Source organism: Lepidochelys kempii, chromosome 16 (genome assembly GCF_965140285.1).
Source record: "Lepidochelys kempii isolate rLepKem1 chromosome 16, rLepKem1.hap1, whole genome shotgun sequence".
Classification (NCBI taxonomy): domain Eukaryota; kingdom Metazoa; phylum Chordata; order Testudines; family Cheloniidae; genus Lepidochelys; species Lepidochelys kempii.
Genome location: NC_136395.1, coordinates 9,753,678 through 9,776,692, shown reverse-complemented (window position 1 = coordinate 9,776,692; position 23,015 = coordinate 9,753,678). Strand labels below are relative to the sequence as shown.

The 23,015-nt window shown below is 45.2% G+C and overlaps 1 protein-coding gene across 1 annotated transcript; it reads right to left on the bottom strand.

Annotated features, from left to right (window-relative positions):
* Positions 1 to 14,962: 14,962 nt before the first annotated feature.
* Positions 14,963 to 16,030, bottom strand: LOC140899315 (P2Y purinoceptor 2). The gene has a single exon (XM_073314614.1). It carries the CDS (start codon positions 16,028 to 16,030, stop codon positions 15,062 to 15,064), a length of 969 nt encoding a protein of 322 aa, XP_073170715.1. The 3' UTR covers positions 14,963 to 15,061.
* Between the last annotated feature and the right edge of the window lie 6,985 nt (positions 16,031 to 23,015).

Here is a 23,015-nt window from a genome sequence, read left to right as displayed (position 1 = left end):
GAGGTGGTGGAATCTCCATCCTTAGAGGTTGATAAAGCCCTGGCTGGGATGATTTAGCTGGGTGTTGGTCCTGCTTTGAGCAGGGGATTGGACTAGATACTTCCTGAGGTCTCTTCCAACCCTAATCGTCTATGATGATCTGCCCAGCCCAGACACCTGTTCTTAAAGGGGGTCTGTCTCCAAACAGGGCTGACTGGCCCCAGAACATTGGCCCTTAAAAAGGCAAATGACCCAGCTATACCTACATTCTCATGAGCTCAGAGGGGTATCTATCACCACTCACGCTGCAGCCTTTTGCCCAATCCAGCTTTGCTTCTAGCTCCAGATTATCCTCACTGAAACATGTCCCACCCCATGGCTAAATGGGGAATAGGAGAAGGTGGGTCTGGGCTCACTGAGAGGTGCTTTCAGGGATGCCGCTGGTCAGGCAGTGTGGCTTTTAAACTCCATCTTCTTTCCTCCCAGAGACAGAGAAAGACGATGCAGTATTGCAAGCTCACATGATTTTCTGTGAAGTCTCACGATATCTGGCATTTTCTTAAAGCCCCAGCTCCTGGAGTCCTGTGACTACACCAAGACCACAGCTTGCATTTTTAAAAAATCCAGTTTCTATCCCTTGTGGTTGCAGAGATATACTTGAAAGCATGACCCCTAAATGCTCCAACACCTGGAAACAAATAGAAAGAACCTCAAATGTATTGTTATGAGCTCATGATTTTAAAGCCAATTCCCATGTTTGGTTTTTTTGGGGCCTGATTCAGGATTTTTGAATACTCGGGGTTGTCAGCACTGTGATGGGAGCTGGGACAGCCCATTTTGTTACAGTTCAAGGTTGCTTCTTGTTAATGTAATAATAATAAACTCCTTGGCATTTAAGTCCAGGACATGGTTATAACTCATCTCATAAAGAGGAGGCACCCACAAATCATCATTTAAGTATCTAGGTAACTAGCCATTGTTATACACAAAGAAAATATGATAGAGCAGAGTCTTGTACATTTCAGTGTCACCTGTGTATAGGAATGGAACTGACAGAACCACAGCAAAACAAATCAAAAGAATCATTGTGATCGTATATAGCCAAGTCAGGCGATGTTAAAAATATTTCTGTGTAATGCATGTTATTCCTCAGTTGCTCACAAGATGGCCTTCTTCTCACATGCAATCACTAGAAATGTAAGGAAGGAGTCAGGAAGCGAAGGCCTTTCCCCTATTTGTTATCTAGTGTTTGATTTGTAATTGAACTCTGCTTCCCATTCATGTGTCCAATGGGGGCTGGTTGAAGATTTTCCATTGAAGCTGGGGGGTGTTTTTTGAAGAAAAATAGGGTTTTTGGCTAAATGAAATTTTTTGCAAAAGAATATCTGCTTTTTGCAGAAAATGTTGAGGTTTGGTCAAAACTTTTTGGCTGAAAGTTTTCTATAAAAAGTCATAATTTTTCAAGGAAACAACTCTTATTCCTGACTAGCTTTGTTTCTAACTTAGCAGCGGTTTGTGGGGGCAGGCGAGAACTGCAGGACGTTCTGCTAGGAGTCTATCCCAAATCGGCAGAACCGTAGCTTTCTAGCCTACGCATCCGATGAAGTGAGCATTAGCTCCCGAAAGCTTATGCTCAAACAAATTTGTGGGTCTCCTAGGTGCCACAAGTCCTCCTGTTCTTTTTGCGAATACAGACTGACCCGGCTGTTAGTCTGAAACCTGTCTTCATACAATGTGTGTGTGATACCTTCAGCCGCAGCTGTGCTTGAAATAAGCCTATGTGGGAAGCATCGTGGGTTAGCCCATACTGTAGCACAAGAAGTGCTTGTGTACCTAAACATTTAGGTCCGTCCACGCTCTTCAGAAACAGCATAGCTAGCCGCATTAGTTCAGAGTAAGACTCACGAGGGCTGGGTGGGGACAAAGTGTTTGGGGCAGCTGGTTTGCTGTTGCAGACTTTTCTTCCTGAAAAGATCAGGTTCACCAGCTCCAAATGCAGGAGCCATCTTCACCCCTTAGCTTTCCTTCACCAATACCAATAAATCTTCACATTACACCTCTGACCTGGTATGGGAGGAGAGAGTGTTCGGGGAGATTTTGGCAACCGGTAAAGCGCCTAACCCACGATCGCTTGTTACTAACAGTAGGCCAAGCTAGCAGGCTGTACTGAACCACTATTGTGTGTTGCTAATAGTCAAGTTAGCAGGCCATCATGAACCACTCCGGCTTATTGCTAAAAGTAGCCAAGTCAGCAGGTTGTAAATTGGTCATGCAGTGGCCTCAGCTTAACCAAGGTAGGAGGGGAGGGGGTTTTGGGTACCGCAGACAAGGCAGCTTGTCCCTGCGTCCTTCCTGCTGAGAATGTTGAAATTGCTGATCTAGCTATTTTAGAAAAACAGGAAGTCTGTCAATATGTGCCCCCGGGAATGTTTGTCAGGGACCCAAGGCATGGACACTCTGAACCCCACCCCCCAAAAACCGTATCTGGTAAATTGATGACCATAAGGAAATCTCTTGCTTGATCTTTTAAAACTGCTTGCTCAGCAAGTTTTCTTTAAGGGATATGTCATTATGTTACTAATGTATAAATAAGGGGGAAAAGTTTGAGGTAACCGGACTTCTCAGAAGGCACTCTTCAGGGATGCTCCCTCTGGAAGCATCTTGGGGTCCCCACCGGCAGACTGAAGCCTGGCCAGCAGAAGCCTGTCACGGTGCCACTTGAAAGCCACGCTCAGCTTTGGTAATTATCGAGGGTTGGTGGTGTTTTATTAACCAGTCGCGGACGCATGTAAGTGCTTGAGACTAAGTCAAGTTTAGCTTTAAGAGAAAGCTCTCTTGTGTTGTCCTGTTTGTGCCAGCCATCTATCGGTTGGACGGCCGTGTCTCCCCTGATTTATTTCCTGACACTGCCTCGCACAGAGTAAACGTTACCAAGAGCTTTGGGTTAAAAGAACCCCGGGTAACAAGCGGGGCCATATTTCCATGCTAACAGACCAAGCTGCCTTGGTGACGAGCATGGTATCAATGAGAGAGAGCTGCAAGGTGGCATGTTGAGGACCCAGATCCAGCACAGTCATCTCCGGACATGGTTAAAACCGGATTTGGGCTTGGTGTTTAGATGGGGCTGAACGCTGTTCTTAGCAGCATTCCTGAAGGTGTCACCACTCTGCTGCTGACCTTTGAACCCCATTTATGCCTGAAGACTTCATTGTATTTTAACCATTTCAGGAGACTTCCCCATTTTAACCTAGTCCTCCACCACCAGTAATGTCTTCAGTGTGACATTAGGAGATAGAAATATCAAAGACCAAATCTGGACACGGACTTCCGCTTCCCTGCTTTATGAAGAGACATCTCTTGAGTGTGTGGGTGAGAGACGGAAGCTCTGCCCTTTCTGGGTGATTTGTACATCAGGTTGTATCAGCTGTTAGACAACAAATTCATGGGTCCGTCCTCCAGGAGGAAGCCCCAGCATCAGCAGCTTGCAGCAGGATATAAAGGGATTGGCGACCCCTACACACCCCGTCATGGCCAGGTGCAGCCCTGCAGGTATACCTAACTTTACTTTACTCCAACCAGGTGTTAACCAGTGTGCTTGTTTGATCAGGCCAATGACAAGCCAAACACCCTAATTAACATACGTAAGTCTCCCTTAAATGACACCATCCTAAAAAGGAGCACTTGGACAAAAGTTTAAGGCTCTTACCTCAGAGCCCAGGTTTGGGTCACTCAAAACTTAAAAGGAAAGGAGTACTTGTGGCACCTTAGAGACTAACCAATTTATTTGAGCATAAGCTTTCGTGAGCTACGAAAGCTTATGCTCAAATAAATTGGTTAGTCTCTAAGGTGCCACAAGTACTCCTTTTCTTTTTGCGAATACAGACTAACACGGCTGTTACTCTGAAACCTGTCAAAACTTAAAAGAGTCTGAGTCTGGTTAGATCAATCTTCAGGGGGCTGGAGCAGAGATCACCATCCCTAGCTAATTGCACAGTTTCAAGTCTACACCCCCTCTCACTCAGCTTCCTCCTCCTATTTTAAATAGGGTTGTCCTCTGGTGAAGCAGGGAGCCACCTTGATTGTGTGCAGGTGATTCCGGTTGCAGCTCCTGGCCGGCCCTTTAAGTTTAGTATACCCCTTCACAGAGAGATTTCCCCTGCTCCTTCAGTTTTGGCATTTCCCCTTGGTCACCTGGCAGCTGGTTCGGTTCACCCTGCAGAAATGGAATGGGCAGTGGAACAAAGGGAGGACATGTGCTCCCAAAGGAAAGAAGTGCAGAAGGGTGGGACTTGCTCAGAAAGGCCCCAAAAGAACTCGGTGATGCTTCAACATCTCCCATGCTGTGCACTGGCTTCGGAGAAGTTCATAGAATCATAGCATTGTAGGCCTGGAAGGGGCCTCCAGAGGTCATCTAGTCCAGTCCCCTGCACTCATGGCAGGACTAAGTTTTATCTAGACCGTCCCTGACAGGTGTTTGTCTAACCTACTTTTAAAAATCTCCAATGGCGGAGATCCCACAACCTCCTTAGGCAATTTATTCCAGTGCTTAACCACCCGGACAGTTAGGAAGTTTTTCCTAATGTCCAACCTAAACCGCCCTTGCTGCAATTTAAGCCCATTACTTCTTGTCCTAGCCTCAGAGGTTAAGAAGAACAATTTTTCTTCCTCCTCCTTGTAACAACCTTTTACGTACTTGAAAACTGTTATCATGTCCCCTCTCTGTCTTCTCTTCTCCACACTAAACAAATCCAGTTTTTTCAATCTTCCCTCACAGGCAATGTTTTCTAAACCTTTAATCATTTCTGTTGCTCTTCTTTGGACTCTCTCCAATTTGTCCACATCTTTGCTGAAATGTGGCGCCCAGAACTGGACACAATACTCCAGTTGAGGCCTAATCAGCGCGGAGTAGAGCGGAAGAATTACTTCTCATGTCTTGCTTACAGTACTCCAGCTAATACATCCCAGAATTATGTTTGCTTTTTTTGCAACAGTGTTACACTGTTGACTCATATTTAGCTTGTGGTTCACTGTGACCACTAGGTTCCTTTCTGCAGTACTCCTTCCTCGGCAGTCATTTCCCATTTTGTATGTGTGCAACTGATTGTTCCTTCCTAAGTGGAGTCCTTTGCATTTGTCCTTATTGAATTTCATCCTATTGACTTCAGACCATTTCTCCAGTTTGTCCAGACCATTTTGAATTTTAAAGCTCCACTAAAATAAAGAAATACCACATCTACCTCTTCCCCCCATCCACAAGGTTTGTTAACCTGCCAAAGATGCTGTAGGCACAGCTTACCTATGGTGCACAGTAAAGTGCCAGACTGATGGCTGTTCGAGCAGTGTAAATTAAGGGTCACTCTGTTGACTGCAGAGGAGTTACTCCTGATTTACACCCATGTAACTCAGTCTGGCTCAAAGACTGTAGAAACAGTGCAGATCCCCAGTGTTTTGCATGTAGCTACCAAACTCATAGGACCTTAGTTGAGAGTTTTGCAGCTGTGACTTCCCAGCGTCCCTGCTAACGTGATGAGTCTGCTGATGACTGGATACCACTCTAAAGAGAGGTTTCAGAGTAGCAGCCGTGTTAGTCTGTATTCACAAAAAGAAAAGGAGGACTTGTGGCACCTTAGAGACTAACCAATTTATTAGAGCATAAGCTTTCGTGAGCTACAGCTCACTTCCTCAGATGCATATCGTGGAAACTACACTCTAAAGAGAGTACTTAGCACAGGCGGTGGGTGTGACTTTTCAGTGTCACATTGTCCTGCTTCTAACATGAGTGGCACACACCCCATTTGGCAGCTGAGCCAGGGCTTGGCAAGACCCTTAGCTGGTGTAAATTGGCATAGCTCCACTGACTTCAATGGGACTATTCCAATTTACATGGGCTGATGAGCTCTCTCTTTGTGTTTAGTTTCCTTAGAGCTTGGGAGTGAGGGAGTGAGAAAAAATACAGTGTGCTTGCCAAGGTGGCCTAACTTTTGGAAACAGACGCATGGAGCAGAGGCAGAACATTCATTTCACTGAGTTTTCAGACAATACAAATCAGAACTAAGAGAACATTGCAATTTGCACAAAGTCACTGAAAGCGAAATGCTGGGTGTGACTCTCCTGTCTCGCATGTTTCACTGACAGTTACACTGGTGCAAAGGGAGTGCTAAACTGTGCCACATCAGAACGGCAGCATTTTGAATAGTGGTAAATGCCTCTGCAACGTTGCAAGGCAATGGTGAGTCGGGTCCATTCATTTTAATTAATATAAATACTGTTAAATGCAAAGTATTTGTGGGTCACCATTAATTCACGCCCCCACCTGTCATGCTGATTTACCACATGCTAGGTTTTATACTAGCCAACTAAAGCAGTTAGCAGGTAGCATAGAAATCCAGTGTTTCCACTGATACAATTGTCTGTCCTATTTGTGCAATGCCTTAATACCACAAAAATATTTGTACTTACAAGGAGGTGAGCCCCCAAGCAAACCCCTGGTTTAGATCACATGCACACCCACCTTGGGATGGTGGGGACAGCATTAATTTTGCAGCTTGGCACCATCATTCCTCAGAGTTGTTAGCAGCTTTATAATAATTATCCAAGCATTATTTATCCAATTATAACATCATTAAAAGTGTTATGGCACCTTTCCTCTTGCAAGGCACATTAAAGACATCAGCGAACTGAGCTTCAAGACAATTCCCCTGTGTGGTGGATGTGTAAGCAGTGTAGAGATAAGATTAAAACCTTAATCACCTGACTGGTACTCCCCTGCTCTAGCTGCTAGATCAAACTGCTTCCCCAATAAGCAGGCACGGTTGAAGTTTGTTGGATAAATAAGTAGTTAGCAAATACAATAATTATTAGGTTAAGTCAGCAGGTAACAGGTGACAAGGTACAGCAGTCAAAGAGCAGCAATGTGAGTTTCTTAAGTTGCATTGTCAGGCAAAGCACTACAAAGTTTCCGAGCAATATACCTTTATAACCTCTCCTTTGGTTTTGTCTACACTAGCCTGTTATGGGAGATCTCCCACTGTTGCACCACTATAGGTGATCTGGCACAGATCATAGCTGTTTGTACCACCATGTCACTTAGATTTGCTCTGAGCAGGACTTGATAACATGGTGGTTAAGAATCACATTTGCCTCCTCTATGTGACAACCGCTATCTTGGTTGTGAGCAGGAATTGAACCAGGAACTTCCAGAACTAAAATGCACAACCTACTATTAAGTATACTATATACACTGGATCACCCTTGTCAACATGCTTGTTGACCCTGTCAAGGAATTCTAATAGATTGGTGAGGCATAATTTCCCTTTACAATAGCTGTGTTGACTATTCCCCAACAAATCATGTTCATCTATGCATCTGATAATTCTGTTCTTTACTATTGTTTCAACCAATTTACCCAGTACTGAAGTCAGGCTTACCAACCTGTAATTGCCAGGATTGACTCTGGAGCCTTTTTAAAAAATTTGTGTCACATTAGCTATCCTCCAGTTATCTGGTACAGAATCTGATTTAAGTGTTAGGTTACATACCAAAGTTAGTAGTTCTGCAATTTCATATTTGAGTTCCTTCAGAACTCATGGGTGAATATCATCTGGTCCTGGTGACTTATTACTGTTTAATTTATCAATTTGTTCCAAAAACTCCTCTATTGACAACTCAATCTGGGACAGTCTCAGATTTGTCACCTAAAAAGAATGGCTCAGGTGTGGGAATCTTCCTAACATCCTCTGCAGCGAAGACTGATAGAAATAATTCATTTAGCTTCTCTGCAATGGTCTTGTCTTCCTTGAGTGTGCCTTTAGCACCTTGATCATTCAGTGGCCCCACTGATTGTTTGGCAGGTTTCCTGCTTCCGATGTATTTAAAAATGTTTTTCTTATTAGTTTTTGAGCCTTTTGCTAAGTTCTCTTCAAAGTCTGTTTTGACCTACCTAATTGTATGTTTACATTTGACTTGCCAGAGTTTATGATCCTTTCTATTTTCCTCACTAGGATTTGACTTCCAATTTTTAGAGGATGCCTTTCCCCCCGTCAGAGTTCCCTCCCCACTCTGAACTCGAGGGTACAGATGTGGGGACCCGTATGAAAGACCCCTGAAGCTTATTTCTACCAGCTTAGGTTAAAAACTCCCCAGGCACAGATTCTTCCTTGTACCTTGGGTTTAAGTAATGCTGCCACCACCAAGTGATTTAACAAAGAACCAGGGAAAAGGACCACTTGGAGTTCCTCTTCCCCCAGCAATCCCCCCAAGCCCTTACATCCCCTTTCCTGGGGAGGCTTGAGAATAATATCCTAACCCATTGATTATAAAATGATCAAAGACCCAAACCCCTGGGTCTTGGAACAATGGAAAAATCAGTCAGGTTCTTAAAAGAAGGATTTTATTTAAAGAAAAGGTAAAAGAATCACCTCTTAAAATCAGGATGGTAAATACTTTACAGGGTAATCAGATTCAAAACACAGAGGATTCCCCTCTAGGCAAAACTTTAAAGTTACAAAAAAACAGGATAAACCTCCCTCTAGCAAAGGGAAAATTCACAAGTTGAAAACAAAAGTTAATTAACATGCCTTGCCTGATTTACTTACTCTTTTTGTAATATCAGAGACTTGTACAGGATGGTTTATAGGAGAAGGAGTTTTTTTGACCTGATGCTTCTCTGCTTTCCCCAGAGAACACACTAACAAAGCCCCGCCCTACAAGATTTGAAAGTATCGTCTTTCCCCATTGGTCCCTTTGGTCAGGTGCCAACCAGGTTGTTTGAGCTTCTTAACTCCTTACAGGTAAGGAGAAATTCTAGGCTACCCTTAGCTGTATGGTTATGGCACCCCCTCTAACTGCTTCCTTTACTCTGTTGTACCATGTTGGTGACATTTTTTTGGCTCACTTACTATTTTTTTAAATTTGGGGGTATACATTTAATTTGAGCCTTTATTATAGTATTTTAAAAAAGTTTCCATGCAGGCATTTCACTCTTGTGACTGTACATTTTAATTTCTGTTTAACTAGCTTCCTCATTTTTTGTTTAGTTCCTCTTTCTGAAGCTAAATGCGACTGTGGTGGGCTTCTTTGGTTTTCCAGTCCCGCACCCCCCACATACAAGGATGTTAAATTTAATTACATTATGGTCACTATTACCGAGCGGTTCAGCTATATTGACTTCTTGGAGCAGACCCTGTGATGCCCCTAGGACTAAATCAGGAATTGCCTCTTCCCTTGCGGATTCCAGGACTAGCTGCTCCATGAAGCAGTCATTGATACCCATTATTGAGTTTTCTATTTTTATAGCTTCTCCAGTCTCCCTGAGCATTTCACAAGCACCATCCTGGTCAGGTGATTGGTAGTATATTCTTACCACTATACTCTTATAATTTAAGCATAGAAATTCTATCCATAGAGAGTCTATGGTACAGTTTGATACAGTTAAGATTTTTACTATATTTGACTTGATGCTTTCTGCCACATACAGCGCCACTCCCCCACCAGCACGACCTGCTCTGTCATTCCTATATATGTTACTGTGTCCCATTAATTATCGTTGTTCCACCAAGTTTTTGTGATGCCTATTATATCAATATCCTCATTTAATACCAGGCACTCAAGTTCACCCATCTTAGTATTTAGATTTCTAGCATTTGTATACAAGCACTTATAAAATTTCTCAATATTTAGTTGTCTGCCTTCATGTGATGTACAGTAAAGCCTCACTTAAAGTCGTCCCGGTTAACGTTGTTACGTTGCTGATCAATTAGGGAACATGCTTCTTTAAAGTTGTGCAATGCTCCCTTCTAATGTCGTTTGGCAGCCGCCTGCTTTGTCCTCTGCTTGCAGGAAGAGCAGCCCGTTGGAGCGAGCTGGCGGGGGCTGGGAACCAGGGTGGACCGGCAGCCCCCCTATCAGCTCCCCACTCCCCTAAGTTCCCTCTGCAGCAGCCGCCCAGCAGGTTAACAATTGCCGGCAGTTCAGCTGTCCCTCCCCCCACTGCCGTGTGCTACTCCTACCCTCTGCCTCGGAGCTGCTCCCAGGAGCCTCCTGCTTGCTGTGCCCCCTCCCCCCTGCTCCTGCCCCGTGCTTACCCCAACCCCATCTCCATAGAGCAGGGGCGGGGGGAGCATGACAAGCTGGCAGCAGCTGCTGTCTCAACTTTCTGATCTACTTAAAAAGGCAATGTACTTAGAGCGGGTCAGTATACTTAAAGGGGCAATGCGCGTCTCTCTCTCTCTCACACAAACAGGGTGTGTGTCTCTGTCTGCCATGCTGTCTCCCCTCCCTCCATTCGTGCTGCCTTGTAGAGTGTGAGGCTACATTAACAACGAGTTAACCCTTGAGGGCTCAGCCGAGTGCTAGTTCATCATTTAGCAGCAAGGCATTCCCTGGGAAATATCCCCCCCTCTGACATCATCACCTTAACCAAGCTTCACAATCATCATTGCTGTGTACAGTATTAAATTGTTTGTTTAAAACTTATACTGTGTATATATAATATAGTCTTTTGTCTGGTGAAAAAAATTTCCCTGGAACCTAACCCCCCCCCCCCAACCCATTTACATTAATTCTCATGGGGAAATTGGATTCGCTTAACATTGTTTTGCTTAAAGTCGCATTTTTCAGGAACATTACAACATTAAGAGAGGAGTTACTGTAAGCCAGTGAGACAGACAAACTGTAGACCTGGTGTCTCTGTTCCAGGAGGCCAACGCTGGCTGGAGCTGGGTTACAGCCAGGGCAAGAGAACCTGATGGAGGTAGGGATGATCCTAACCAAGGAGAGAAATAACCCTTTCCATGGAGAGGTAAAGTGGTCTGGTCTAGGGGAAAGACACCCCCCAAAGGGAGAGTCATAGCTCCATACCTCAATGCCAGATAGAAGGAGACAGGGAAACCTGTCCAGGTAATTACAACTTCTGTCATTAATGTGAAATAGAAAAGGAGCTGATGGCAGTGTCATGAGGAGGCATTTGGATCTGGGTAATCTGGGTGCTTGCTGTCATGGCAATGTACATTTACCAAATATGCAAAGTTAGGGCACTGACCCAGAATTTCATTGCTAGATTTTTGTACCACTCACCTTGTAGATTTCGATACCACCTCACTGTGCAGAGAGGCCTCAAAGGCTCTCAACTGAGGCCACACAGGAGCGTGCAGTGTATTTCACCGAACATTTTGGAGCTCACTCATGCTTTCAGCTTTCTCCCATGTAAGGGGTCATGGCTTGAGAGCCTAGAAACTTGCCAAGCAAATTCTCCATGATATGGTGCAACTGATTTTGGCACTTTAAAAAGCCCCAGTAGCTTGGACACTAAGGTTGACAAGTTTTGTAGTGCAGAAGGGACGTTGGCTTTCCTTTTAAAACAAGGAACCCTCATCTCATTGAATCTGCTGCCTGCCACACTGGTATAATTGAATCAAGGGTGGTGCAAACCTCCCCCTCACACATTTGTTTCTAAAGAGATGGTAATGCCTAAATCTAATGCTGATCACATGGTACTAACCAGACTCGCTGCACAGCCATGCTAATTACCATTGTCTGAACACAGCTGTTGCAAACAGAGTCCTACACCTTATCTACACTGGGAATTTGCCCTGATTCAAGCAATCGGTGGCCTGACACCCACAGAGACACTATACCCAAGTATACACAAGGTAAGCCGTGGTTTGCACTGGGGCGACATTCACTGGTTTGAAACAGATGAAAATGGAAGCTTAGCTGCACCAGAGTGGACAAGGCGGGTCAGCAAGTGGCCACCAACAACTGGAATTGGACAAATACGCCATGTAGACAGGGCCCTCTTTTACTCTCCCTGACCATGGATGGAGATTTTTGTCTGAGAATGGTGCTGTTAGCCCACTATGGAATCTATCATAGGGTATCAAGATACAGTTCTTTTCTTAGGCCTTCCCACCAGGTTTCCTGTCTGACTGATAAAGCAGCAGGCAGAAGAGGGGCCAGGTCTCTCTTCAGCACAGTTGGATTAGCAGCCTTCCCAGAGAAGAAACTCTGTGTCCGCCGTGGACATGGAAACAGACCAAGCCCCTAGAATGCTGTTAGTAACAGCTGCATTATAACACATTAAAATGAGGAGGTGGAAAATAGGGGAGATAAAAGGGAGGATCCACTGTTGGGAACCTCATGCCACCTCCCTAATCCATAACTCCTGCTTTGTTTTTCTGGAGGTCTCGTTATCCCTGATGGCTAGTGCGGTCTCCCTGTGGATAACTGTCTAGTTCTTCATACTTCTCTAGCACCCTTCATCCAAGGATGTCACTGTTCTTCTGCGCTGAAGCCCAGAGAGTTTAAGTGGTTTGCCCAAGGCATCAGAAAGTCAGTGGCAAAGACAGCAATTGAGCCCAGGAATCCATGGTTTATTATACTAGCCAATATGCATATGTTACACATATTGCACACCATCTTAATATGCATTACATATTATATTGTATTGTATACAAATATTCACACAAAGCTTTATATTTGAATGATATTTTGCTTACTCTGGTTCACTCCTGCTAAGTATCCCATAACACTTTGCAAAGCTGAAGTCAGCTTTGGTCCTAGCAAACACTAAATTTGTCAAAATCAAGATACATTTGTTCTATGACTCAGTACTGGTGCCTTCATGGGCAGCTGAATACAGGATCCAGAACAGAGATAAGACAAGTAAAGAACAAAACAACAAGTTAAACAAGATCGTTAAATCCCAGGCAGACTGTGAAGAGCTACAAAAGGATCTCTCAAAACTGAGTGACTGGGCAACAAAATGGCAGATGAAATTCAAATGTTGATAAATGCAAAGTAATGCACATTGGAAAACATAATCCCAACTATAACTATAAAATGATGGGGTCTAAATTAGCTGTTATCACACAAGAAAGATCTTGGAGTCATTGTGGAAAACATCCACTCAATGTGCAGTGGCAGTCAAAAAAGCGAACAGAATATTGGGATTCATTAAGAAATAATAAGACAGAAAATATCATATTGCCTTTATATAAATACATGGTACACCCACATCTTGAATACTGCGTGCAGACATGGTCACCCCATCTCAGAAAAGATATACTGAAATTGGAAAAGGTTCAGAAAAGGGCAACAAAAATGATTAGGGGTATGGAATGGCTTCCATCTGAGGAGAGATTAATAAAACTGGGACTTTTCAGCTTGGAAAAGAGATGACTAAGGGGGATATTATAGAGGCCTATAAAATCATGACTGGTGTGGAGAAAGTAAATAAGGAAGTGTTATTTACTCCTTCTCATAACTCAAGAACTAAGGGTCACCAAATGAAATGAATAGGAAGCAGGTTTAAAACAAACAACAGGAAGTATTTCTTCACACAACGCACAGTCAATCTGTGGAACTCTTTGCCAGAGGATGCTGTGAAGACCAAAACTATAACAGGGTTTAAAAAAAGAACTAGATAAGTTCATGGAGGAGAGGTTCTTTGATGGCTGTTACCCAGGATGGGCAGGGATGGTGTCCCTAGCCTCTGTTTGCCAGAAGCTGGGAATGGGTGATAGGGGATGGATCACTTGAGGATTACCTGTTCTGTTCATGCCCTCTGGGGCACCTGGCATTGGCCACTGTCGGCAGACAGGATACTGGGCTAGATGGACCTTTGGTCTGATCCAGTATAGCCGTTCTTATGGTATATTTTATTATTATTAAGTTAAGGAACGGTAGTGAATGGGTGGATTGGATTTTAATGATGAACAGAGAGTTTTGTAACTTGTAAAAATCACACTATAAATATAGCTAGCTTAAATGCATATTTCGGAAGCACACTTTCTGTGTAAGGTGAACAGCCTGCAAGATAAAAATTGGTCCCTGGAAGGAGGGTGTGTGTGTCTCCTTTTAGTATTGTACTGTTTTGTTTATGGAAAATAAATTTGGCTAAGTGGAGTTGATTGATCTCTTGAACATTTTTCATAATGAACCACAAGTATAGTCAAGTAATTGGCTATACAGAGTAATCAAATTTATATTGTGGTAGCATGTAGAGGCCAGCTGGGTGAGGCTCCATTGTGCAAGGTGCTCTAGAAACACTGTGACCACAATACTTCCTCTTTGGCTGTTGCTTTGTGTAATACAGCTAGCTTCTAGATTCTACAGCCAATGACATAAAGTGGGGATAGGCTGTCCATCTGGAGGAAGGTTCTCTTTCCTATATGTTTTGGTGCTGGGTTCACAAGCCCATCCTGCACCTTGCATTGCTCGTTACCTTCAGAGACATTTTTTCTCCTGGTGAGAAACTGCATTATGATTTGCATGGAAGACAAGGGTTCAACACGTTTTGCTCTTTTGCAGAAATGGGTTTTTCACTGGGTTGGCTGACAGTGAAAAACTGTCTTTTGGTTTACAGCCTTAAGTCCAGATCATCAACCCCACTGTAGCTGTGCTGGGCCGTTCCAACAGCATCAAGGAAAACAAAAGTTGGCAGAGCCAGCTACCTGAGGGTTTCCCCTTACAGCTGTCAGTTTAGTGGGAGTTGACTGGGAAAAGCATATGGCAAGAGCACCCTTGCACTCCAGTGATCCCCTGGCTGCAGGAAAGACCCCTTGGAGACCATTACAGCTGGTAGACCTTAGAGCAGTCCTGAGGTTGCTCTAAATTTTGCCAGGGGATGAACTGGCACCCAGCAGCCCTGGGAATCAGGGTATGTCTACAGTGCAATCATAGGGTAGGATTCCAGCTCATGTAGACATACCTGAGCTAGCTTTAATCTAGCTAGCTCGAGCACTGGAGCAACGAAGGAGCAGCAGGGTACACTTCAGCATGGACTACCCCAATGAGTAGTTAGGGTTCCAGGTGGTCTTGCACAGCATACACTGAAGCGGGCATTGCTACAGCGTCACTTCTCTGGGACCCAAGCTATCTAGATGAAATCTAGCTTGGATGTGTCTCCATGAGCTGCAATCGTTCCCCATCACTGCAGGGGAGACACACCTTTAGAGCCACATTTGCGGTCTCCAAACCGTGTCGAGCAGAGTTCCGGCACTGCTAAAGATCTGGCTCCTAGAATTTACAGCACCTCTGACTGGTCCCCCAGGAAGTGCTTGAATGGGCCCTGAGTCCTGCAAATTCACTTTAAGAACTGGAATTTTCTCAGGGATTTTGAGAAGGACTCATTAAACTTCTCACTAGCAAAGCTGTAGATCAAGGGATTGAGACAGCAGTTCACCATGGTGAAAAGCCAAGAGACATAATACGCCATTTCCACCTGGTGCAGGCGCTCACAGGACATATTGTAATACTTTACAATCACTGCCACAGTCCTGCTCACATGCAGCGGCACAAAGCAGATGACAAAGATAGCCAGGGACACCATTATCATCTGTAAGGACTTTGTTTTCATCACCCTGCCCCGGAGACTCGTACTGTTCATTTTAGCAATGGTAGCTCCCAGCAAGGCGTAGCAGGTCAAGGAGATGCCAAAGGGGAGGAGGAAGTTGACCGTCACCAGGAAGATATTGTAGTACAAGTACAGAGAGGAGAACTCCGACTGATGGATACTCAGGCATTTCACAGAGCCATTGAGTAATGAAGTCTTGAGGATGATGAAGAAGGGCAGCCCTTGGATGCTTAGGAGAAACCATACAAACAAGCTGAGTTTCTTCATGAAGGACTTCTTCCAAAGGGTCCTGGTGCTATAGTGAACGACAGCAAGGTACCTGTGAATGCTGATGAGTGTCAGGAAGTAGATGCTGCCATACAAGTGGGTGCTGAGGATGAAGACTTTTAGCTGGCAGAGGAACTGACCAAATTGCCAGCTGTTGCCCAGGCTGAAGTAGGCCACCATCAGTGGCACAATGGGAATAAGGAGGGCATCCGTTAAGACTAGGTTGAACTGGAGGATCATGCCAGAATTCCACTGCTTGATATGGAACCAGAATATCCACAGACTGGTGCTGTTCAGAACAAGGCAGGCCAAGAAGAGGATGCTCATCAGGATGGGGATGACATGGGGCAGCACCTGTGGCTTGCACTCTGTGCTGACGTTCGTGACAGGATGAAAGCTGGTGGCGCTAAAGACTTGGGAAGAAGTCTCCATACTTTGGCTGACCTGCAGCAAAAGGGGCAAGAAAGAGAAAGTATTGACACTTTTAGGGTCCATCTTCTCTCCTTTGATGAGATAACGATGAGCCGAATTTTAGAACAATGCCAGGAAGTATGCCAGAAGCAGGTCTGCAGCACAGTTAGGGGTCTTGCAAGTCCACTGCAATATGATGTCCCTGTGGCTAACAGCATCTGCCAAGCATATTAAACTAAGTATTTAGCCAACCAAAGAATGAGATACAGTAGATATGAAAGGGCTGAATTTGGCCTTCTCTAAGCAAATACAAACCCATGGAAAACAATAGCTTTGAGTCTGCTTATACCAGGGTTGAATTTTCCGAGTGTATTACGGGGAAAGCAAAAAGGTTACATATAGAGCACCAAGCAAATTATTATGTGTGGGTCTTAAGAAATGAAGTCCTGTCCGCTCCCCATGGACCTGTAAACACCTGTGATGTTTTTCTTAGTAATAGGGGCTTACTCTAGCGTCTTTGGCCAAAAGTCTCCCCTCTTCCCAATGGTTGATTGCTGCCCTTTGCTCAAGAGATGGCTGCATTTCAGTTTTGTGGCATACTTTCTGAAGCATTTTTGGATTCTTCGGTAATGTAAGATATTACTGACTACCCCAGGGGAAAAGTTGGAACAAATGAGCTGTGACATTGTATTTTTAACCCTTGGTTCCAAAAGCCATTGCATTAATTTAAGGCCACTTGTAAAATGCTGGAATCATCCACTTTAGAAAGACTTCACACCAGTTAAATGAAATATTTAACTGCATTTCCCTCTCAGTGCATTGTCTTATGGGTGTTGTAATTCAGGTGGATCTGACTCAGAAGAAAATATTTCACTTCAAGTTTCCTGATGGCAAATTGGCAATCAGGAAATGGAATTTCCCTCCGCAACAGAAAGTTTTGATTTTGCAGAAATTGTGTTTGCTGTCAGAAAATCATTGCAGCAGGAAATTCCCAACCTCTGGAGGCAGCATAAGCCTTCCAGGTCAGGTACTGGTGCTCTCTGAAGTAGAGCTTACCCTCAGCAATATCATTGCTGCACAGTCCTGAGTTCTTTTGTTGAGGGAGGGCAGAGGAGATGAGCATGATGATGGAATGCTCCACCCCTGCCCCCAAAGTCTTTCCTGGTATTAACCCTCCACCTCCAAAGCCCTGGAACACAGCTACCTTTTTTCCCGCCAACAAGGATTAGACGGGATTCTCCTTTGGGACCCCAAAATGCTGCTCTTTAAATTAGAATCTTTAGGGCTGGACACAGAGCTATGGCTAGGTAGGCACACGTCATGGGACTTGGTTAATTTTGTCGACCATCACCTGGGCCCACACAAGTGAAGCCCTCAGCCCCACTGACAGGTTGTTTACAGCTCTATTTTCAAACATGGGAGCCTAACGTTGGGGATGTATGTCATGGGCAGTGCATGAGACTCACCACTAGGAAGGCCAGCCATGCAGCCTCACCCCCTACCCCCCTCTGCCAGAGCCTCAAGCACCTGCCTTCCCCCACAGCCGGAGGAGCCCCAGCTGAACCGCCTGGGGCTTCTGGTTGAAGCTGAGCTCCTGCCAGCTTGGGGGAGAGGGCAGAGTATGAACGGGGCCAGGGCTTGGCCTTCCCGGCTTATTATTCCTGCCGCCCATGATGTATGTCCATATTAAAGCACTTAACTAGCCATTTCTGGCTCTGAAATCTGCATTTAGGAGCAGGTATTTTGGTGAATAAATGTAGGCACCCTGCAACATCAGTCACTGCTCAGCTTTCGAAGCTTGAGTAATCCCCCGAAAATGCCACAGGGTTTTGGGCAAAATGCTATGGCATACAGTCCACTACTTCTCTTTTTTCATCAGTCATCTTAAATCCTATACAGACCCTGAAAGGAAGCTCATGTCAGACTGCCTATCAGGCAGTCAACGAGCAAGTGCATCTGGCTCTGCCGGCCCTGTGCCCATAACATGGTTACAAGACTTTCACAGGGCTCTTCTCTGGAGACCACATCCACAGTAATGAGTTATTCATGGTTAGCTAGCCGGCTGGGTGTGGCTGGAGCAGCATGTGGGAGGAAGTTAGTGTGAGAACGTTCATTGTCCCCCCCACAGTTACAGAGATATTCTTAGAACATACAGTTTCATTCTCTCATAGTTTATGATGTAGGTAGAAACCTGCAATTAAATTGCATCTTTCTGTTCACTTCAGGGCCACTGAGTGTCTTTATATCGTGGCTCTCAAAAGAACTGGCTAAGAAATTTGTGAGGGGGTTTAGAGGGGAGTGTTATCTGCTTCTTAGCACAGTGGACCGAGAATCAGGATACCTGGATTCAAGTCCTTGGTTTTCCACCAGTCCTGAGACACCTTGGGTGACTTTAACCACTCTGTGCCTTGGTTTCCCCTTCTGTCAAACAGGGGAATCTTAATTATTACCCAGTCCAGGGGCTTGTTGAAGCTTAATTATTGTTTGCAAAGCTCTGATGAGGCTCAGGTGAGAAGAGTTACGGCTAGACAATTGCCAATTGCTATCAAGGAAGATGATGCAAATTCTGCTTCTTGCTCCTTTAGGCTACAAAGCAATTCCTTTCGGATTAACATCATAACCCTTCGCTGCCTCCCAGCATGATCCTCCAAACCAAGCAGCCTACCTGGCTGTCCAAGACAACAACTGTTCGGGCCACCTACTGCAGGCAGCAGTGACACTTAAAGCTATGGGCACATTTGGAGTGGACTCGCTCGCTTTTCTCCAGAGCAGGAGCTTTGTTGGCTCAAAGAATGACACAGATTTCAGACGGGCAGCTACCCATTGTACAAAGATAAAAGGCCATGGGCTTCATTTTCCTCTCGTGGGGATAAATCAGGAACAACCGTGGTATAAAACCAGGATGAGATCAGGACTGGGCTCAGTAGCTCAAGAACGGGGCTCAGTTCAGAGCCCCCTCCTTGGACCTGATCCTGCCCTCAAGGGAAGTTTTGCCTGAGTAAAGAGTGCAGGATCAAACTCTGCATGAAGGAGGGACCAGTGTCAGAGCAAGGACTTACATCTTCTCCTCTTGCATATTGTTGTGAGGTACAAAGAAAAGTGCCAGGAATTGCTAGTAAATTGAGAGCAGCTTTAAACTAACAAAACAAACCAGAAAAAGCCAACTTGAAATCGAATTATGCAAGCCATAAGCTTTGTAATTACTTAAGGGCCAGATTCTAGTCTCAGTCACAGCATTGTAAATAGAATTACTCTGGATTTATACCAGAGGAGTCCAGAATAGAATCTGACCCTGGATCTCCGAACAAAGCAATCATTTTGGTTTACTAATTGGTGTTAAAATTCCCCTGGCTTTGGCCCTCATGCAGCCTTATTGACTTCAGGGGGGTTGCCCGGGTCGAATTGAATGGTGAATTTCGCTATTGTCCCCTATGCACATTCACTGTTAAAAAACAGACTATGAATAAGCTATTCCAAACAAGCTGTCAGGGGGAAACTTACCACCCTTCTCAGGGAGAGGAGCTGTGGTTCACCAGCTGAGCTGCAGCCTTCCCAGCCAGAAGCCACATGGATACAAATTCATTCAGACTTGCAGATGGAGGCAGAGCTGATGGGACAGACGAGGTTAGGTGGCTCTCAGGGGGAAGAGACAGTTCAGCAATGACACTACAGCTGCCTAGGGCGTCTCAGTCAGCAGAAGAAGTGGCTGCTGCAGCGTTCCAGGAAACAGTTTGACTACTTGCTTTGCAAAAGCACCTTTGGGCTTGCGAGCTCCCGGCCATCTCCCTCTGTGGTGTCGACAAGGCTTGCAGAGACAACAGAGCCTTGAGGCAGCCAACTCCTTCCTCCAAGCAATTCAAGCACATGCCAGTGGAAGCACAGCACAGGGGAATTGTACCACTCAGAAAGGGATCAGTCTGCCAGGGGATGAGTGGGATCCGAGCTCCGAAACAGCGCTTGGAAATGATTCCCCCCCCCCCAATAATATACACAGATCCAGGAGGAGGCAAGGAGCCAATCTGAAAGGTTATAGGGAGTACAGACCCACCCAGGGCTTGGCAGGCAGAGGGTTAACACTGTCTTGCAGAGTGGTGGAAAGCCCACAAGTGGTGTGCTGATTGCAGGGATTGTCAGGTGAGGGTGGCCTGGGCAGCTGTGATGAGTTAGACAATCTCAGCTGGGGCCATGATGCCCTGCTGCAATACACCCATTTATTACTAGTAATTAAAGTAGCTGGGCAGTGGAGTACTGATTCAAAGACCATCTCTGAAAAGCCCTCACACCAGTCCAATAAGGATGAATAGAGAGATCAGCCCAGGTTGGATCAGCCAGGAATTTACCTACCCAATGAGGACACTGCTTCTGCTGATATCCCTGTGGCTGACCCAGGAGTAATGCTCCAGACCAGTATAATCCTAGGGACAAGTCTGTGTACTGAGGCCAATACTTTTTTTATACAATTCATGATTAATCTGTGGAACTCACTGCTATAAGATATCAAACTTTCAAAGAAAACTCACCTGTGTACTGAGGCCAATCCTATCAAACTTTCATGATTAATCTGTGGAACTCACTGCTACGAGATATCATTGAGGGCAAGAAACATCCACAGTTAGGATTAAAAATGCATAAGGGGCAACCTTCATGCTTCAGGGCATAAGACAATCACTGACTGTCTGGGGTTAGGTACACACTTCCCTTATGGGCAGGATATTCCAAAATTGTCCACTCCTTGGTTTCTTGTGCATTCCCCTGAACCATTGTTCAGTACTGGCCAGTGTTGGAGACAGGACACTGGACTAGATGGATGCTGGTCTGATCTGACGTGGCAACCCCAGTGTTCCTCTAAGAAGTTTCAGCCCAAAGGGGAAGTTTCTGTGAAAAGTGAGAGTGGGTTAGAGCTCAGCAATCATATCAACCTTAACCCTAAAGTGTGCAACCACATTGCTGTTCTTAGCTTTGGGGAGACCTCAAACAGTTGCTTCTTTTATAAAGAGCTTTGAGCTCTGCTGAGGAAAAGTGCTCTCGTAAGACCTAGGCATTATTATTATTATGTTGATTTATTATGTCCCGACAGGAGCATTTGGGGCAGGTGTTTAATATCACAAATCCACTGCTGCAACCAGCCACACTACTCCAGGCACTGTCCTGGAGTTGTCTGGTACTTCAGGAGATGGCCAGTGGTTCTCAAAGGCCATGGAGTTCTTTGCAGGTGGGGTTGAACTTACAATTACATATTTCATTGATTTTCTAAACTGGAAATAACGGGAGCCATAATGCAATTGCTGAGGCTGGTCTTGTGCCAGAGACTTGTCTGTTTGCCTGGGTTCCAGTTCTCAGATGCTCGTTTGAAGTGCTGTGCAAAGGCACTTCTTGAAAAGAGAAGCAGAAGTGGCCCCTAGAATAGGGATATGGCTTTTATCATGCTAATGTGGGGTAGTTTTCTTTTAAGTGCCATAATTTCTTTTTATTGTTTTTCTATAACATATAAATATGTAAAGAAACAAAACATAAATAGCTGCACAAGATGGAAATACCATATAAATAGCAACATTCAGTGTTCACTATTTGTAAAACCTGGGGACAAAAATGAAGACCAACAAACAACCTCCCCACCCCCACCCCCTCCGAACCCATAGAGGTCACACAGGCCATCAATTGTTAAAGTGACTGAATAGATAAATAAGTGAGAACATAACCTCTGAGTGAGGCTACGATTATGCCATGGAATCTGTGACTTCCAGAGACCTCCGTGATATTTTCTGCCCCGGGGCTGGAGCTGTCAGCAGGCAGCCCCACTTCTCAGCCGCAGCTGGCAGCGGGCCCCCAGCAGCTCCTAGCTGCCAGGCAGCAGGGGGACCCCAGAGCTCCCAGGCCCCTTGGGCAGTGGGGGGACCCTGCAGATCTCAGCTGCTGGGAGTGGCAGGGGGACCCCAGAGCTCCCACTCACTGCAGGCCGCAGGGCTCCCCACAGCTGCTCAGCCATGGCGGGTGGCATGGGGTCCCCCTAGCAGCAGCCCAGCTGCAGTGGCCCATGGGGGGACCCCAGAGCTCCCAGTCACTGTGGTGGGGAGCGAGGGGAACCCAGAATCCCCAGTTGCTGTGGGTGCTGGACCCTCCTCCCTCCCTATTTTATCAGGGATATTTTTAGTAAAAATCATAGACAGGTCACAGGCTTCCATGAATTTTTTTTTATTGCCCGTTACCTGTCCATGACTTATACTGAAAATATCTTTGACAAAATCTGAGCCTCACCTCTGAGTACCAGGGACTCATATATACTAAACTGCAAAAGTGAACAACAGGTTCAGGTGTCACCAGATGTTCTCACATTTTTCCCAAGTGTTTCTATTAGACAGACTCATTTTTTCCATCGATGCAATAGAGAGCTCACTGAGCCTGTCTGTACAGGAGGGAGGAATTGCAGATTTCCTTTTTCTCAAAATAACTCATTTGGCCCCTAAAATTAGTTGCTGCAATTACCTGGTCATACCAACATCCAGCACCCCTAAAATACACACGCCTGGAGAAGGAGAGCAATACTTAAAGGTTTTGAGAGAGCCCTGAATATGGTGTTCCAGAAGACATGCATTTTTTGACAGTTATAGAGGATGCCAGCAAGTTAAAGAAGTATGGGCTGGATGAATGGACTATAAGGTGGATAGAAAGCTGGCTAGATCATCAGGCTCAACGGGTAGTGATCAATGGCTCCATGTCTAGTTGGCAGCCAGTATCAAGCGGAGTACTCCAAGGGTTGGTCCTGGGGCCGGTTTTGTCCAATATCTTCATTAATGATCTGGAGGATGGCGTGGACTGCACCCTCAGCAAGTTTGCAGATGACACTAAACTGGGAGGAGAGGTAGATACACTGGAGGGTAGGGATAGGATACAGAGGGTCCTAGACAAATTAGAGGATTGGGCCAAAAGAAATCTGATGAGGTTCAACAAAGAGAAGTGCAGAGTCCTGCACTTAGGACAGAAGAATCCCATGCACCGCTACAGACTA

Coding starts and splice junctions, on each gene's coding strand:
- LOC140899315 (XM_073314614.1), bottom strand. CDS start 16,030: ATGGAGACTTCTTCCCAAGTCTTTAGCGCCACCAGCTTTCATCCTGTC.